The following is a 14,062-nucleotide window of genomic DNA, read 5'->3' as shown; positions in this document are numbered from 1 at the left end:
TTTTATTATTTTGCAAGTTTGGAACAGGGATAAATATATTTTTAATAATTCTATTGCAATGGGAACTTTCCATGCACCTCCAGTAAACCGGTATGATTACTAATTATTTAACTGCAACTCTTTTCTAGTTTATTTGTGCACGACTTTAAATTTTATCTTGAAAAATGCCACAGGTAGCCCTGTAGGCTAAAGATTTGTCATATCAAAAGAACAATTGCAAAAGGGCAAGTGAATTGCATTTACTTGTATGGCCAGCATCTTGCAAGTTGTCACTGGAGGAAAAATGTAACACCAAAGAAAGTCTTCTCAGCTTCAGTCTCCAGGTTAGGTGAGGTGCCCAGCTACATTTCTTTAGCTAATTGTAGTGATTACTGCAGTAAGTTTGACACATGCCCGTTTAAAGCTGGACTGTGCCCATCAGTTCACTTTATAGAGGATAAAGGATAACAAGCTTTGAAAGCAATAATCTAATTAGGATTTGATCTAGCAATTTAGAGGAAGATGATGTCATATTCTGTTAACCAGTCCCAGACTCAGTCAATTTGCCAAACAATATGAAGGATGACAAAGTAAATCTAGAAGTGAACCCTTCCAGTACAATCTCACATTGCTATACACACACTCCTCAGGGTGAGGTATGTTACTGATAAGTAACAACATCAGTACTTGTGCTGAGTTGGGTGCAGGTATTTCATAACATACATTCTCACTCAGGGCTGAGCAGGCAAATATTACCTCAAAAATCCAGATGTTGCTGGGTGCTTTAGCACAATGTTACCTCTGCAAGTCAAGTAATTATGTTACTCCTATGGTTTACTGAAATGAGGCTGCGCTCTCATGCCTTCAGGTTTGTACACTAACCAACTCTTCACAGTAACTACTGTAGGAGGAAATGCCTCTGATTTTCTTCTCTGCTCCCCACTTTCCCCCCAATAATGCATAATAGTGAGCATACATCATCCACGATGTTGTAGCCCTAAGTTACATTTACTGTGCTAATGCTTTGTGTAAATGTACATGTAAAAACATTTAAACAACTTATGAAACTTACATTTGTTTTCAACAGCTTTGAGCAAAATAAAACCACATGCATGTGTTCTGTGACAAAGGCTCAAATCTACAATGAATAGTTAAGTACAGTGTTTGTTGCCTGAAGTAACCCTATAGAACAGTATCTCATAGCATAGAACGGTATTTCCTACATGAATTAAACCTCGAGTTTTTCAATATGGTTAGATTGAGGCTAAGGGAATACTGTATTGAAAGTTAAGAACCTGAACGTATGACCTCTATAGCCAGGTAGATAAACAAAACAATTACATCATAAATTAAGACACGTGCACAGTTTAAGTAAGGTTTTGCCCAGACAAGTTGTGGAAGCTCCATCCCTGGAGGTGTTCAAGGCAAGGCTGGATGGGGCTTTGAGCAACCTGGTCTAGTGGGAGGTGTCCCTGCCTATGGAAGGGGGTTGAAACTTGATGAACTTGAAGGTCTCTTCCAACCTAAACCATTCTATGATTAATTTTGACACCACCAAGAGATATGAACAAGTACTATTTGTTAATGCCAACCGTGAACTTTCCAAATGGCTTTTCTCTCTTTTATCTCATGGTTACCTCATGATAATGCTTTTCATTTACAAAATATTTAGGTTTGACTTATTAAAAGCCACACAATTTATAAACCATTTAACAAGTGCAATTTACCATCACCTCTATTTACCAACCTCGTACTTTTCCGTGCTATTGATTGTGATGGTATTTGCTTTCCACTGATTTTGCAGTTCTCCTAAATCTTGCCAGATGTATGTAATAGTATCTTCAGAGTGCTTTTGAAGCCCCACCATCAATGTTCCACCCGTTTGACTGATCCAATAATGAAATGTAATCTAGGGCAAAAAAAGATCTGATTACTCCGGGGAAATACTGTATCAAACAATGAAATACAAGGACTATGGATCAAAATACCTGGCAAATGTGTTCTTTGTCAGTTGGAAGGAAAACATTGGTCCTTAAAGTTGCAGAAGAGGATCGCATTTCAGAAGACAATGAGAGGAAATAAGCTATTAAAAGGAATAAAAAAGAAATCTTATATTTAAATAACTTTTCTCCAAGCTTGTAACAGTAAAACAAGAATCAGCACATATAAAGGTATGAATTAATAACTAAAAAAACAAGTAGTCTTTCCCCAGAAAAGGTTCATATCACACCTGCAGCCGTTGTGTGCCAAGCTTTTGTTCCTATTAAATACTGCATAGTATTGCTACACGTTCCTGTTGAAATTTCAAGTAGGGGTCCTAAACAATTCACGAGCTGATGACTTGAATACTGCATAAGTACAAATCGGGGGACAAAGCTAAGACTAGCTCAGCAAGCTTATCAAAGAGCTTAAATCCCAATTATTGAATAAATTGCATATTTCATGCCTAAAACTACTGTGAGCAACAGTACAGATTTATTACAACAGTTCAAGTTTTTAAGGAGCTGATGGAAGATGGGAGAGGAGGCTGTGGTGTTCATCCATTCCACAAAACATTAGTCTGTTTTTTAGTTGCTCAGAAAATTGCCTTACTGCAGAGAGGAGGTTGTGGTACCCCTGTATAGACTCCCAATATGAAGCACTGTCCTCAGAATCTTCACCCTGCCATTAAAGATACCATTACCCCTCCATTTACAAAACAGGTCCAAATTAAAGTTTTGCTTTACTTGAAAGTGTGACAGCTCAATAGAAGTCAGTGAAACATGGTTGTTGCTATGCCTGTTGACTGATTGTGTCCCTCCCTGACAATATTGTTTCAGATCTTCTAAAAGATGGAAGGTTACCTCCCTACTTTATGGTATCAAATACTGCTAATCAAAATTTGGCTCTTTCTGAACACAAAGATTTCAGAGATGTTAGATGTTAAAGGATGCAATGGAAATTAACCTTCCCCCCCCCCTTTCCCTTCTCTCCTCCTTCCCAAACTCAGAGAAACGTTGGGTAAAACATTGCTTTCTGACATTAACATGTAAATGAAGAGAGGAAGAGGAAGAAAGGAGAAAAAAAGGTAAGTGGGGCTGAAAGGAAAAAAAAAAAAAGTAGTCCTTAAAATACAGGTCACTACAGAAACCAAATAACAGAGGATGTGTAGAAACGTCTAAATACTCCATTTACAGAACTACCCACTCTGACCTCTGATCTTTGCATACAACTGGAAAGTTACAGACAAAGGACCACAAGACTAGCTCAGTGCTGGAGCCAGTGAAGGAATCCCCCACAGAGAAGCGTTTTGCAGCCTGTTACCAGGGCAGTGGCCACACTCCCCCCAGGTTTTAAGCCTTTCACGATTGCTCAGGCAGCACTTTCAGAGCCTGCCAGCTGCAAGGATATTCTTCCTACCCACAACAGATGGCTTGGTGCCTCAGCAGAGCCCTATCCCTGACTCCACAGGTTTTTAACTTCCGTAAAATTTTGAATGTTTTTCTTTTAGTTCTCAAAAGATAAATGTATCTAAGGATCATGAACAAGGTCAGATTTCACTTGCCACAGGAATTTTAAGTCTTACAGAGATGGGGCAGCAGTGGTAATTTGAAGAAATTCTTTGAATGGCTATTTTACATTAAATCTCTGCATAGGTTTCAATTAGTAAAACCAGGTTTGTTTGGGGCTTTTTTTTTAGTGGCTGTCGCTCGTCTGTTCAACTATATTTTCAGTGAAAATAAGAGCCATAAGGAGAGACAGAGCTAAACAAAACCTGTTACGTTCTGGTAAATGATTACATAAATCTTCAAAGGAGTTACATCTACCAAGTGATCTTTGCTCTTCTGCTAATGTGTGTGCAATTACTTATCCTGATGGCAGGAACTCTTCCCTTTCATACTCTGCCACAGACCAGACTCTGCTCAATTGTCACCACACAATATAATTTCTGGTCTTTAAGCAGGAGCCAACATAAAACTGATTACACAATCTGTTGAGTCACCAGCAGTGGGAAAACTTGAATAGTTGCCATAAGGAGATAAATATTTCCTAGGCTATTAGAACCAGCATTCAGAAAATGAAAGTAAAGTTTAGCTGTTCTGCAGGTAGAAAACCGAAATAACCAGATATACTTGACTGTCCTTAGCCCTTCAGTTCATAGATATAAGTACACAGCCTCTTAGCAAGCTGAATAAGTAGAAGTATTCAAGCTTTCTGTCATCTGATCAAAATAACGTAGATTAATATGGTGTGATGGTGCAACCTCCGCCCTCTCTTTAGGCCACTCAGTCTTCAGCGCAATTTCCACCCCCACCTGGGCCAAGTAACAATACAATGGACCAGAACATTACCTGAGACACACAACAGTCCAACATAAAAGAAAGAAAGAAGGTAAAGGGCAAGAGACCAGAATGCTATGGCAACCCCTCAGTGTACCCGACTCCTGTCATTTGGGAACAACAATAATGATCAATCCTGAAAATATATGGATTGTGGCCCAAAGAGGGGGGTGATACCAGAACTTCAAGATCTAATAAGTTCTGGGCTCGCATAACTGGTGGAAAGTACCGAATATTCCATTGTCCAAGTTGGGCCAGAGCGGAAAAGTACCAGACAAAATTCACTTATTTCAGACCCTGTAAGGAGCGATTCTAGCAAGACCCTTTGAGCTCTCCTGGATTGCAGCAGGCTGTGAACAGCACTCCCCTAAGTTGGGATGCTGCTCAAGCGGACACCTCAAGGGTTGAAAGGCCGGTGCAGGTCCACCCTCTCAAGTCTCAGTTATCACCAGCCAAGGAATGCCAATGCTTTGTATTTACTCCGAACTAAAAGAGAGGGAAATTTTAACTATAGGCTAACCTGTCTTTCATCCACCTCTCTGTCCATGTGTCTCTAACATACACATTAACTCTTATACTTTTCTCGATTCAAATACTTTCTGTCCATTTGTCTGTGCACATCAGGAATCAAAAGGGGCACACGTTGGCTCGCTGGAGTCACCCACTGTGAAGAGACCTTTGGTCTCAGCAGCTAAAGACTCAGGGGTGTGTGTGGCACTACCCTTCCAGTGGTGTGTGTTTGTATGTTTGTGATCATAAGCATTGGTTTGGGCTACATTACAGTAAGTTAGTGTGAATCTTGTCGTTTTCAAGTCTGTAATTAAGTCATTGTTCAATTATTTTGTTAAATCATCTTGCAGATCCTTAAATTGGTTCACGATTAAGTGCTGCTAAAATTCAACCTCTTGATCTACCTCAAATCATTAATAAATTTTGAACTGCTGCTAAAACATGATTGCGTCAAGTATTTCCATCTGCAACATACAGCTACTGCACAATTCAGACCTGGCAGATACAATGGTGACTGAGCCCCCAAAACAAGTCAATGGGAACATACAGGCAACTGAACAGTTTGCTTCCTCGGCAGCAAATGCTTGAAATTGATGGTTCTCAATCTTTTGCTGGGTTTGGGTGTCTACAGAAGTTAAGATTTCCCCAGTTCTTCACAATATAAAGGTAACATTTTTTTATTGGACATCAGCAAGAATGTCTTTCAGGTCTTTGCTACATCCTGATGCAGTGTATAAAACCAACCAAGCAAAAACCCTAGAAACTTCAACTAGAGCAAGACTCTGTTGCCCGGTTAATTAATTATGATTCTAGCCAAGCGTTTGCTACATTTTTATTCCATAGTATTTGTCTTTTATCTGCTTCTTGAAGAGAAAAGCTGTTATTATTTAAAGTGTTTCACAACTTATATACTTGAAATAAAACATGTTTATGAAAAATATTTGGTAGTTACTCAAATTTTTGCACTAATGTTAGTTTAAATCAACATTCATTTAAAGAGAGCCTTATTTTCAGAAGCTTAGTACACTGTACTGGTTTTGGCTCTGATAGCGTTACATTTCTTTGTAGTATCTTGTATGTATACATTTCTATGTAGTATCTTGGCTATGTTTTGGATTTGTGCTGAAAATAGTGTCAATAACACACTGATGGTTTCTTAGTTACTGTTGAGTGGTGCTTACACAGGCACAAGGTCTTTTCTGCTTCTCACCCCACCCCACCAATGAAGAGGTTGGGGGTGCACAAAAAGTTGGGAGGGGACACAATATAACAGGGGTTATATTCTTGTACACTCTCTGATGCTGCATGCCTGCCTTCGGGTGCTTGCTCTGAGGGATGCTGTACCACTGCTTGTGCAGAGAAGAAGTGAGAGGAGGAGGGTGGAGAAAAGGAAAGAGAGTAACAGAAAATATGGAGAGGGTAATTAAATGGTCTGGGGTGATTACTTCATCCAGCTTATATCTTTATTGTGAGATTAGACGTCCCCATCAAATTCGTTCCCCACTTCCTTGCTTTCTTACATACAAGCTTTCTAACAGTTTTGGAAAGCAGAAGGCAGCTTACTGCAGCTAAAGAAGTTGGCTCCAATTAGCTAAAAAAGGTATAAAGTAAATCACATATTACAGAAGGAAGAAGCCAGGATTTGAAAGGCAGAGTTAACTTGGTGATTGGACAAGCATAAGGAACATATTTTATCTAAGGACAGGGACAATGAATAACTTAGTTGAGGGATAGTCTTTGATGCAAAGTGGAATTTTAGTAAGATTTAGAGAGGACCTGGCTCAGACTATCAAAGCTCTTCCTGTCCCCAGATCCAAAGTCACCTTCTCTCAAAGTATTTGGAACAGTAATATTACCCAGAGATAATAGATAACACACACTTTGGGCATTCATCAATCCAAGAAGAAATGAAAATGTGTCTCAAAATGGGGGAACTGATACTCATTTCTAAACCTTGCAACCATCAAAACTGATATTATCACCTGATATCTCCAAAACAGGTAAAGGTCACTCAGGTAGATAAACATGACTCTTGATAACTGATTACTGGCTCCTCCATGATAACAAGAATTGCTTTCTGGAATATTGTCTTTGTTTTCTAGAATTCTGGGTTATTGTAATTACAATCACCTAAAAAACTGGATGCGAGTGCTCAGAAAACACATGGCAGAATCCAATTGAACTCTCAAGAAATTTGTAAAATTAAGCAAATAAAGTAGAGAACTACATCATTTGTAAGATCCCACAGTTCCTTCAAAGAACATGAGGATTCTTACCACTGTCATTCCCACTGTGGTCAGAATATGGTGGTCGTGTGCCAGATAGACCATTTCTTCTTATCCATCCAGGCTGTAAATTCAGGTCATGAAGAGCTTTGCATAGATCTGTTTCAAAGTCGCACTTTTCACAGGAGGAACCTGAATTGAAGCAAACAAACAAAAAATCAAAACCTCAAAAACAGAAGTAAAGGGACACGTTCTCACCATCACTTGCTATTTAATTAGCACACAGAAATACTCTAAATGGCCTCCTAAGAAAGAGTAAGAAACACCAGAATTTTTAAATCATGAACAAAGAGAAACAGGACAGCGGAAGAGAGACAAGAGAGAATGAACACTGGTAAAAAAACAAACCAAACCACCAAGCACACACACCCCCACCAAACCAAACCCAAACCAGTCCATTTATAGTATATTACTATAACATATCCTTTGTTCTTCACAAACATGACTGTAGTTATCTACTTGTAGCAAACTGTCCAAGCTAACACAGTTTATATGCAAAAGCTGTTTTTAAAATATACTGCAGCTATCAGCTGAAGAATTTCAGTGTATCCTCTCTTTATCCAGGGCTCTTGCATAGACTTAACACCAGGAAATAACCAGATAGCAAAAATATCTTTTTATTCCTCTACTATTTATTTCACCATTTTGCAATCTGCATTTTTGGGGAATTTGGAGTTTAAGCCCATTCCCAGAAACCCTCCAAGGTCTAATAACAGGAAGGTGAGGCTCTCATTGTCTGACGTACTCCAAAGTTTACCAGTGCTCATTGTCTTTACTAAGCTGCTGCATTAAAGCAGAAACCACAGAGTTTAGAGAAGAGATGAAACAAGTCCTCAGAATGACAGTCTCCCCGGTTGCCTTTCCTCTGAGCTTATTTCTTCCAGTGCCCACAGCATCGTGGTGGGGAAGGACTGCTTCTCCCCTTTCCACATCCCCCTATAGGGCAGCACAGGTTAGAAGAGGGAGTCTTTCTGGCACAGGACTCAGTTTGGCGTACTGGTTCATTCAGAGAATTTGAGGTGGGTATGCGACTCGATAAACAATTGCTTACTGAGAGGACAGGACAGATGTTTGTTTCTTCTCTGGTGTCAGACAGCTCTTTTTCCATGGCATCACAGCTGAATGAAAGAGCTTGCATGTACCTGACACACTGGACAGCCTCATTCCTTGAAACACTTATTGTAGTGGTGGAAGGATTTAAAAACAAGCAAACAAAAAACCAAAAAAAAACCACCAAAACACAACAAAAATATGTCTAATCATCTGCATCTCTAAAGAGCAAGTTTATTGCAACTTCACCCCAAGCAGAAGGGCAGATATGTGGAACTCTGCAGATCTCATGTGCTGTGTGGAAACTTTCAGCTCAATCCCATTTTCTCTTACACAGCAGAGGAGGATAGGTTAAGACTGCCTTCTAATCAGGGTTCTGGTTAGACATGAGAGCTACAATGCCTTCACACTCCCTCTCAAATTGGTGCTTACTCCAGGCCTCTGCTAATGATTTCGGTCTATTCTATATTATCACAATTCACTAATCATTTTGAATAAAGTTGCAACTGCAGCATTTATAGTCACACTATGATATCCAATTTCATGGCTTTCATATTCATATCAACTTACTGCAACACTTAATTACAAGGTGAGAGAGGGGGAAAAAAAGATATAATTCATATAAGCATTCTAGACTCAAGTTAATGTGCAGATTGGCTGATTCATCAACCAACTTTTTATTGCTGCTTTTATTCCTTAGCTTTTTAAGTGGCTGAAAAGCATGTCAGTGGTTCATCAAAGTCACAAACCCTGCCGAGATATATCTGCTTCACATTACACAAAATACACCAAATCACGTTCAATATTTCCTCAGTAATTTTCTTATAGTTAAAAAAAAAATTAAAATCAATATGTACAAAATAACAAGGACAGTGCCTTTTTAAATAAACCAAAAATATCCTTGATCATTCATTATTATTTTCCAAGGCAATATTAATTTTCACAGAAAATATAATTTGAAAGCAAACCAATGTAAATTTGCTGGAAGATAGATTTACAAAGATAAAGTCACTGCTTAGAGAAGAAAAGGCCAGAAGGAAGAAATGCGTGGGATGTTCTAGATATTTTTTGCAGAATTTCCTGTGAACAAAACAAATATTTAAAATAACCTCTAAGGACAAATTCCAAGTCTCACAGAAACAGACTACAGTTTAAATTTCTATTTCAAGTCTGTGTGTGTATAAAATCTCAGTTTGGTATGTTCTGGGAGCAAAATGTTTTTAAGAGTAGTTATTTATCATTCATTCCATAGTGAATAGTTTGCAATAGTAGTTCAGAGGTAAAAAGTGACTGTAGGGTTTATTCAGCTTCTTTTCCAATTGTGTGGCAAAGTACAAATCAACCACATATGAAGTCCAAAATGACAATAAAAAAGCATCATCTGAAATTACAACTCTGATATATTTTCAGTGCAGAAACATCCTTAAACCTGAGTAGAGCCCAGAGAAGACAGCAGGGACCTGTCACGAACACAAGGCTGGAGAGTGGAAACCTAAGTAGAAAAATAATTTTGCAATAATCGCAAATCAGAAGAGTGGATGGCAGCAGGATGAATCTTCATTTAACACTTTGATCTGTATCTTTATATCTGACAGCTAACTTCTCTCTGGAGTGATCAGAACATTATCCAAACAGCCCCAGCATCTACAGCCTGTCACTCAGAGCCTAGTTCCACACCCCTTGCTCATCCATACTTTAAATACAATGTTATCTGGTATTTAGGTCTTTCACAGACCCTGTAGGCTCATTTTTCTAAACTAGTCTTTGGAACAACTTCAGTTTCTCTACTTTCATATAAGTATTTGTCTGCAGCGGTATTCACTCAACAAACAAGTGTAAAAAGCCTTCATAAAAATTAATGGAAGAATGCATCTCTTGCTGCACATTCTGCAATCATAATAGAAAGTGCTGCCTGGAGGAAATGCTCTTTTCTAGGGAAATCAAGACCAAGCACAATGAGGATTTCAAGGCTATGCAGTGAAACGTAGCATAACCATCTCTTGTGCAAGTGATAAAAAAAATATGCTAACCTGAGATGTGTTAGTCACACATCAGGGGATTCACCAGGCATAATTTCCAGGCACTGGCATTTAATAGATTTTAGTACAGCACAAAAAAAGTTACAAACTGTACTGGTATCCAATACAGTCTTAGCAATTTTCTTATTTTCAGACGAACAAAAATCAGGTATCCTAGAGGTGTTTCTAGACTCCTGTTCCAGCCACATATCTGCACCGTATTCAGATGAAACATGGAGTCATACTGGAAGACGAAAAAAACATTTATCTGGGCACACAGTTCTAATTTGAGGAATCTGGGTTTAAGTTATTGTTCTTTCTCCCAGATTTCATCTGGACATTATCTAACTAAGTGTTTAATTAACATTTTTCAGTGCACATGGCAACACACACGATCACCTAAAGACCATCTACTTTGAATGTAAGGTTAAACCCCCAAAACATAACAAGTGTAGTAGCTTCCCATGCCACACAGTGACTGGAAGAACTTCGATAAGCTTTTAGTTAAAATCAGAATTTTTGATAAATCGAAGCTCTTTGTTCTCCAGAACCAAAGATGCTCAAAGAGCAGGACTGTCTTATGTATTGTATGAAATCATTTGCAGTATGATTTTGTATTACAGTATTCTAGGAATAGTAGTTTTCTGATGCAAATTTACTGGGACTGTAGCAGTTAAAATTCACTCTCACTGCTTAGATCTTTCCTTTAAGGAAAACTGCAGCAACCATATTCAAAGCCTCTGAATCTGACAAAGATCAGTTCATGAATTCAAGAACATTTTCCCCCCCTTGCCTAGACTGGGGGGAAAAAAAAAAAAAAAGGAAAAAAAAAAGCTGTTATTGCTTATACCTTGATCTAGGTATTTTAGACGAAACTTGACTTTCAGCAAAAACTTTTAGCATGAATTAAGGGAAATAAAAGCTATACTTGTTAAATTGCCATTAAATTTTAAATGGATGAGGAAACACCTGCTTTCCTGCATAATAACTGTATGAAGATTTATGAAAGAGGTGCACTCTATAGAGGTTGAAAATTAAGCAGGAAAACCAAATTGAAACAGGAAGAAACTGCTTTAGAAAATCAGACAAAGGGGAGTGTGGAAAAAAAAAATCCCAATTATTTTTGTAATGTTAACACACACCCCCTCCAGTTCTCTCTGCTGCCATGTTCAGATATCAAACTCTGTCACACTTATTATGAAGCCCACTGAGACTTACCTTGTTCCTCATCACTGCTGCCTCCACACTGGCTGGCGAAAAGGCACAGTTCCCCAGGTGAAGCAGAGGAGCCATCACCACGTTGGCATTCACTTCCTGTAGATGACCGAGTATCTACCAGAGCAAAGCAATATAATGCACAGAAAATGAATTTGTTCATGGGCTACTCTACTAACCAAGCTTTCATTGGAAAAGGATCACTTTAACTGTCTAATATTGGTCACGAAACGTCATTAAAGAAGCTGTGTTTACACACATCTCTTTCAAAGACGTTTTTAGAATCTCACTTTCTGCATCTGCAGCTTAAGGGAAATATGGCTTCTGCGCAGCAGTGACTTTCAACCCAGTGTGTCTTTGGATAATATTTAACTGAATTATAACATTGTTTTATGACTAAAAAATTTTGGTGCATGCTATCCAAGCCAAGTGTATATCATTAACTCACTGATTGGATTTATTGTCCAATAGTTTGCAAATATATTAGATAAGAAAATAACAGGACAACAGAGCAGAATTACTAAGTGACAAACATAAAGATCTCTTATTTTGTCCTCAGTGAGAGCTGGCTAACACTTACAAAACTTACGAAGAGTTTGTGTTGGCTCTCCTGCTCTGTCTGTAGCATAAAATCTATATCCAAGCTCTGCAAGAGCTCCATTTTTAGCAGAAAATAGTATCCATTTCCATTAGTAAGAAGAAAAATTGCATAACCCAAACAAGTCAGAATCACTGTAAGATCTGTTGCAAGTAGAGATAGAAGAAAATTGTATTCAATACTCAGAAAGCGTTTAGGGTGTTATCCAAGCATTTTAGTGAAGAAGAAAAAAAAAAGTATCTCAGCAAAGATCTAACAAAAAGTGCAAAACCAAAGAAAAGATGTCTTTTGTGTGTGTGTGACTATGTACACACATACAGAGAGAGAGTTTCTTGACAAGTACAACAAGTCAGCCGTCTTGTCAATTAACAGCAAGAACACCACAGTATTTCATAGCCCCAAGAAACGTACAAAAAGGGACAAAGAGACAGCTTGGAAGCAAGAGTCTTGCAGGGAAAATCCAAAGGACAAACACTTGAAGTAATGAACTGAAAGCACCCTGCAAGTAGAAAGAAGAATCAAGATCTAGAAAAAGGAAGAGCAGAGAGAGAATGAAGATGTATAAACCAGTAAAAATATGCAGGATGTCAGAAAAGCAGAAGGATGGGCAAAAATCAAAGGGGATTTTTGAAGGCAGTTGAGAAATTTTGCGAAGAAGCTAAAAGGAGAACAAGCAGAGACAGGCATTATGTCTATTTTCAAAGTTAATTTAGTAAAGGAGCGGTTCTCAAAAAGGGGGAAAAAATTATAAAATACTGCTTGAACTGATATCAAAATTGGATTTATCCAATTTTAACCTAATTCATTTCATTTAAGCTAAGAGAAAATACCTTTGCTCTAAGTGAAAAAAATATTGCCCTCTCAGCCTTTCCACTTGTTGAAGGAAATCTGTGGAAAAAGTTGTAGATATTTAACCTGAGATTTTTTTAAAGGTAAGACTTAAAGAAGTCCAAACAGGCTCTGAAACACGGCCAGAAGAGTTTTGCATTTTTAAGAATATTTTTCATGTCAACAGAAAGTTATCTGCTTAAGCAGAAAATGGATTGCAGTTAGTAATTCTCCATTAGGTTTTTGTAGAACCTATCACCAACACATGAAATAGAGGAAAGAACTCAAAAAACAGGGTATTAGTTTCACCATCTGAATACAGTGTTCAAATTTCACTGCCACTACTAACTTTCTTTAAGGGAAAAGTCTTACAGAATAGAAAACAATCATACCTTCAGAGAAATCAATTTTTTATTAAATTTAATATAACCTTTTAATGGCAAGATTATGACTTTTTTATATGTGATCAGAATAGAGAGCATTACAGCAGCAGTAAACATAACTTCAACATATATTTAATTTTCTCCTAAACTGCAGCTGTAGTAAAAATCATTACTTTTAATAAAAAAGTCCTCCAAATTTGTTTATACAAAACCAAATTTATCTGACCACTAGGAAAAACACCAAAATTGTTTTTTGGGAATAATTCACAGCTACTTGGCCAAGACTTCCTTTTGAGAACTCCCTCCCAAAAATATCAAGTTATTATATGACTGCTCTAGTCTTTAATTGTCAAATTGGAACTGAATTACTTCTGCAAAGTAAAAGAAAGTCAAGCAATAGCAGTAACCCCAAATTGACCAGTTTTTAACAAGAATTGACAGAATTTTTTGCTTTGAAGTGAAAGGCAATAATCATATACCATCTACTTTCAGTTAAGTGGCACTAATTCAATAGCTAATTTGAAAGAGGACTAAGATATTAATACATTTGATTAAAAAGGATTCTGGATAAGTTTTCTTACCACCCACCTCCATTTACTAAAAGAAATTAGTAGAGTCAATTGAGAGGGTAAAATCAAACTTATTATATTGATAAGTGTACAGCATGAACACTGCAGTTAAAACTAGTGAAGGAAAATCCCATAATATTAATGCATGGTGCGGTGAACCAGATAAAATCAAGTCAATCAAAATCCTAGGTCATTAGAGATTGAAATAAGATAACACACTTCAGGAAAATTTTTGGTAGCGTGATTTCTGTCTTTGCAGTGACAGACCATACCACATTCCAGGAGAGGGGAGGGGAGGGGAGGGGAGG

General features: G+C 37.8%; 1 protein-coding gene across 1 annotated transcript in view; it reads right to left on the bottom strand.

Moving 5' to 3' along the window:
* The window catches only part of MALRD1 (MAM and LDL receptor class A domain containing 1), a 268,564-nt gene extending 257,025 nt beyond the window's left edge, over window positions 1-11,539 (bottom strand). The window contains exons 1-4 of the mRNA XM_009887147.1: window positions 11,380-11,539; window positions 7,085-7,225; window positions 1,968-2,062; window positions 1,727-1,888 (exon numbers count right to left, since the gene is read on the bottom strand). Of these exons, the coding sequence (XP_009885449.1) occupies window positions 1,727-1,888; window positions 1,968-2,062; window positions 7,085-7,225; window positions 11,380-11,539 (558 nt within the window). The remainder of the gene's footprint in view (window positions 1-1,726; window positions 1,889-1,967; window positions 2,063-7,084; window positions 7,226-11,379) is intronic.
* Window positions 11,540-14,062: the final 2,523 nt, after the last annotated feature.

This window comes from Charadrius vociferus, unplaced genomic scaffold (genome assembly GCF_000708025.1).
Source record: "Charadrius vociferus isolate BGI_N301 unplaced genomic scaffold, ASM70802v2 scaffold126, whole genome shotgun sequence".
Classification (NCBI taxonomy): domain Eukaryota; kingdom Metazoa; phylum Chordata; class Aves; order Charadriiformes; family Charadriidae; genus Charadrius; species Charadrius vociferus.
This window is presented reverse-complemented; position numbering and strand designations above follow the sequence as displayed.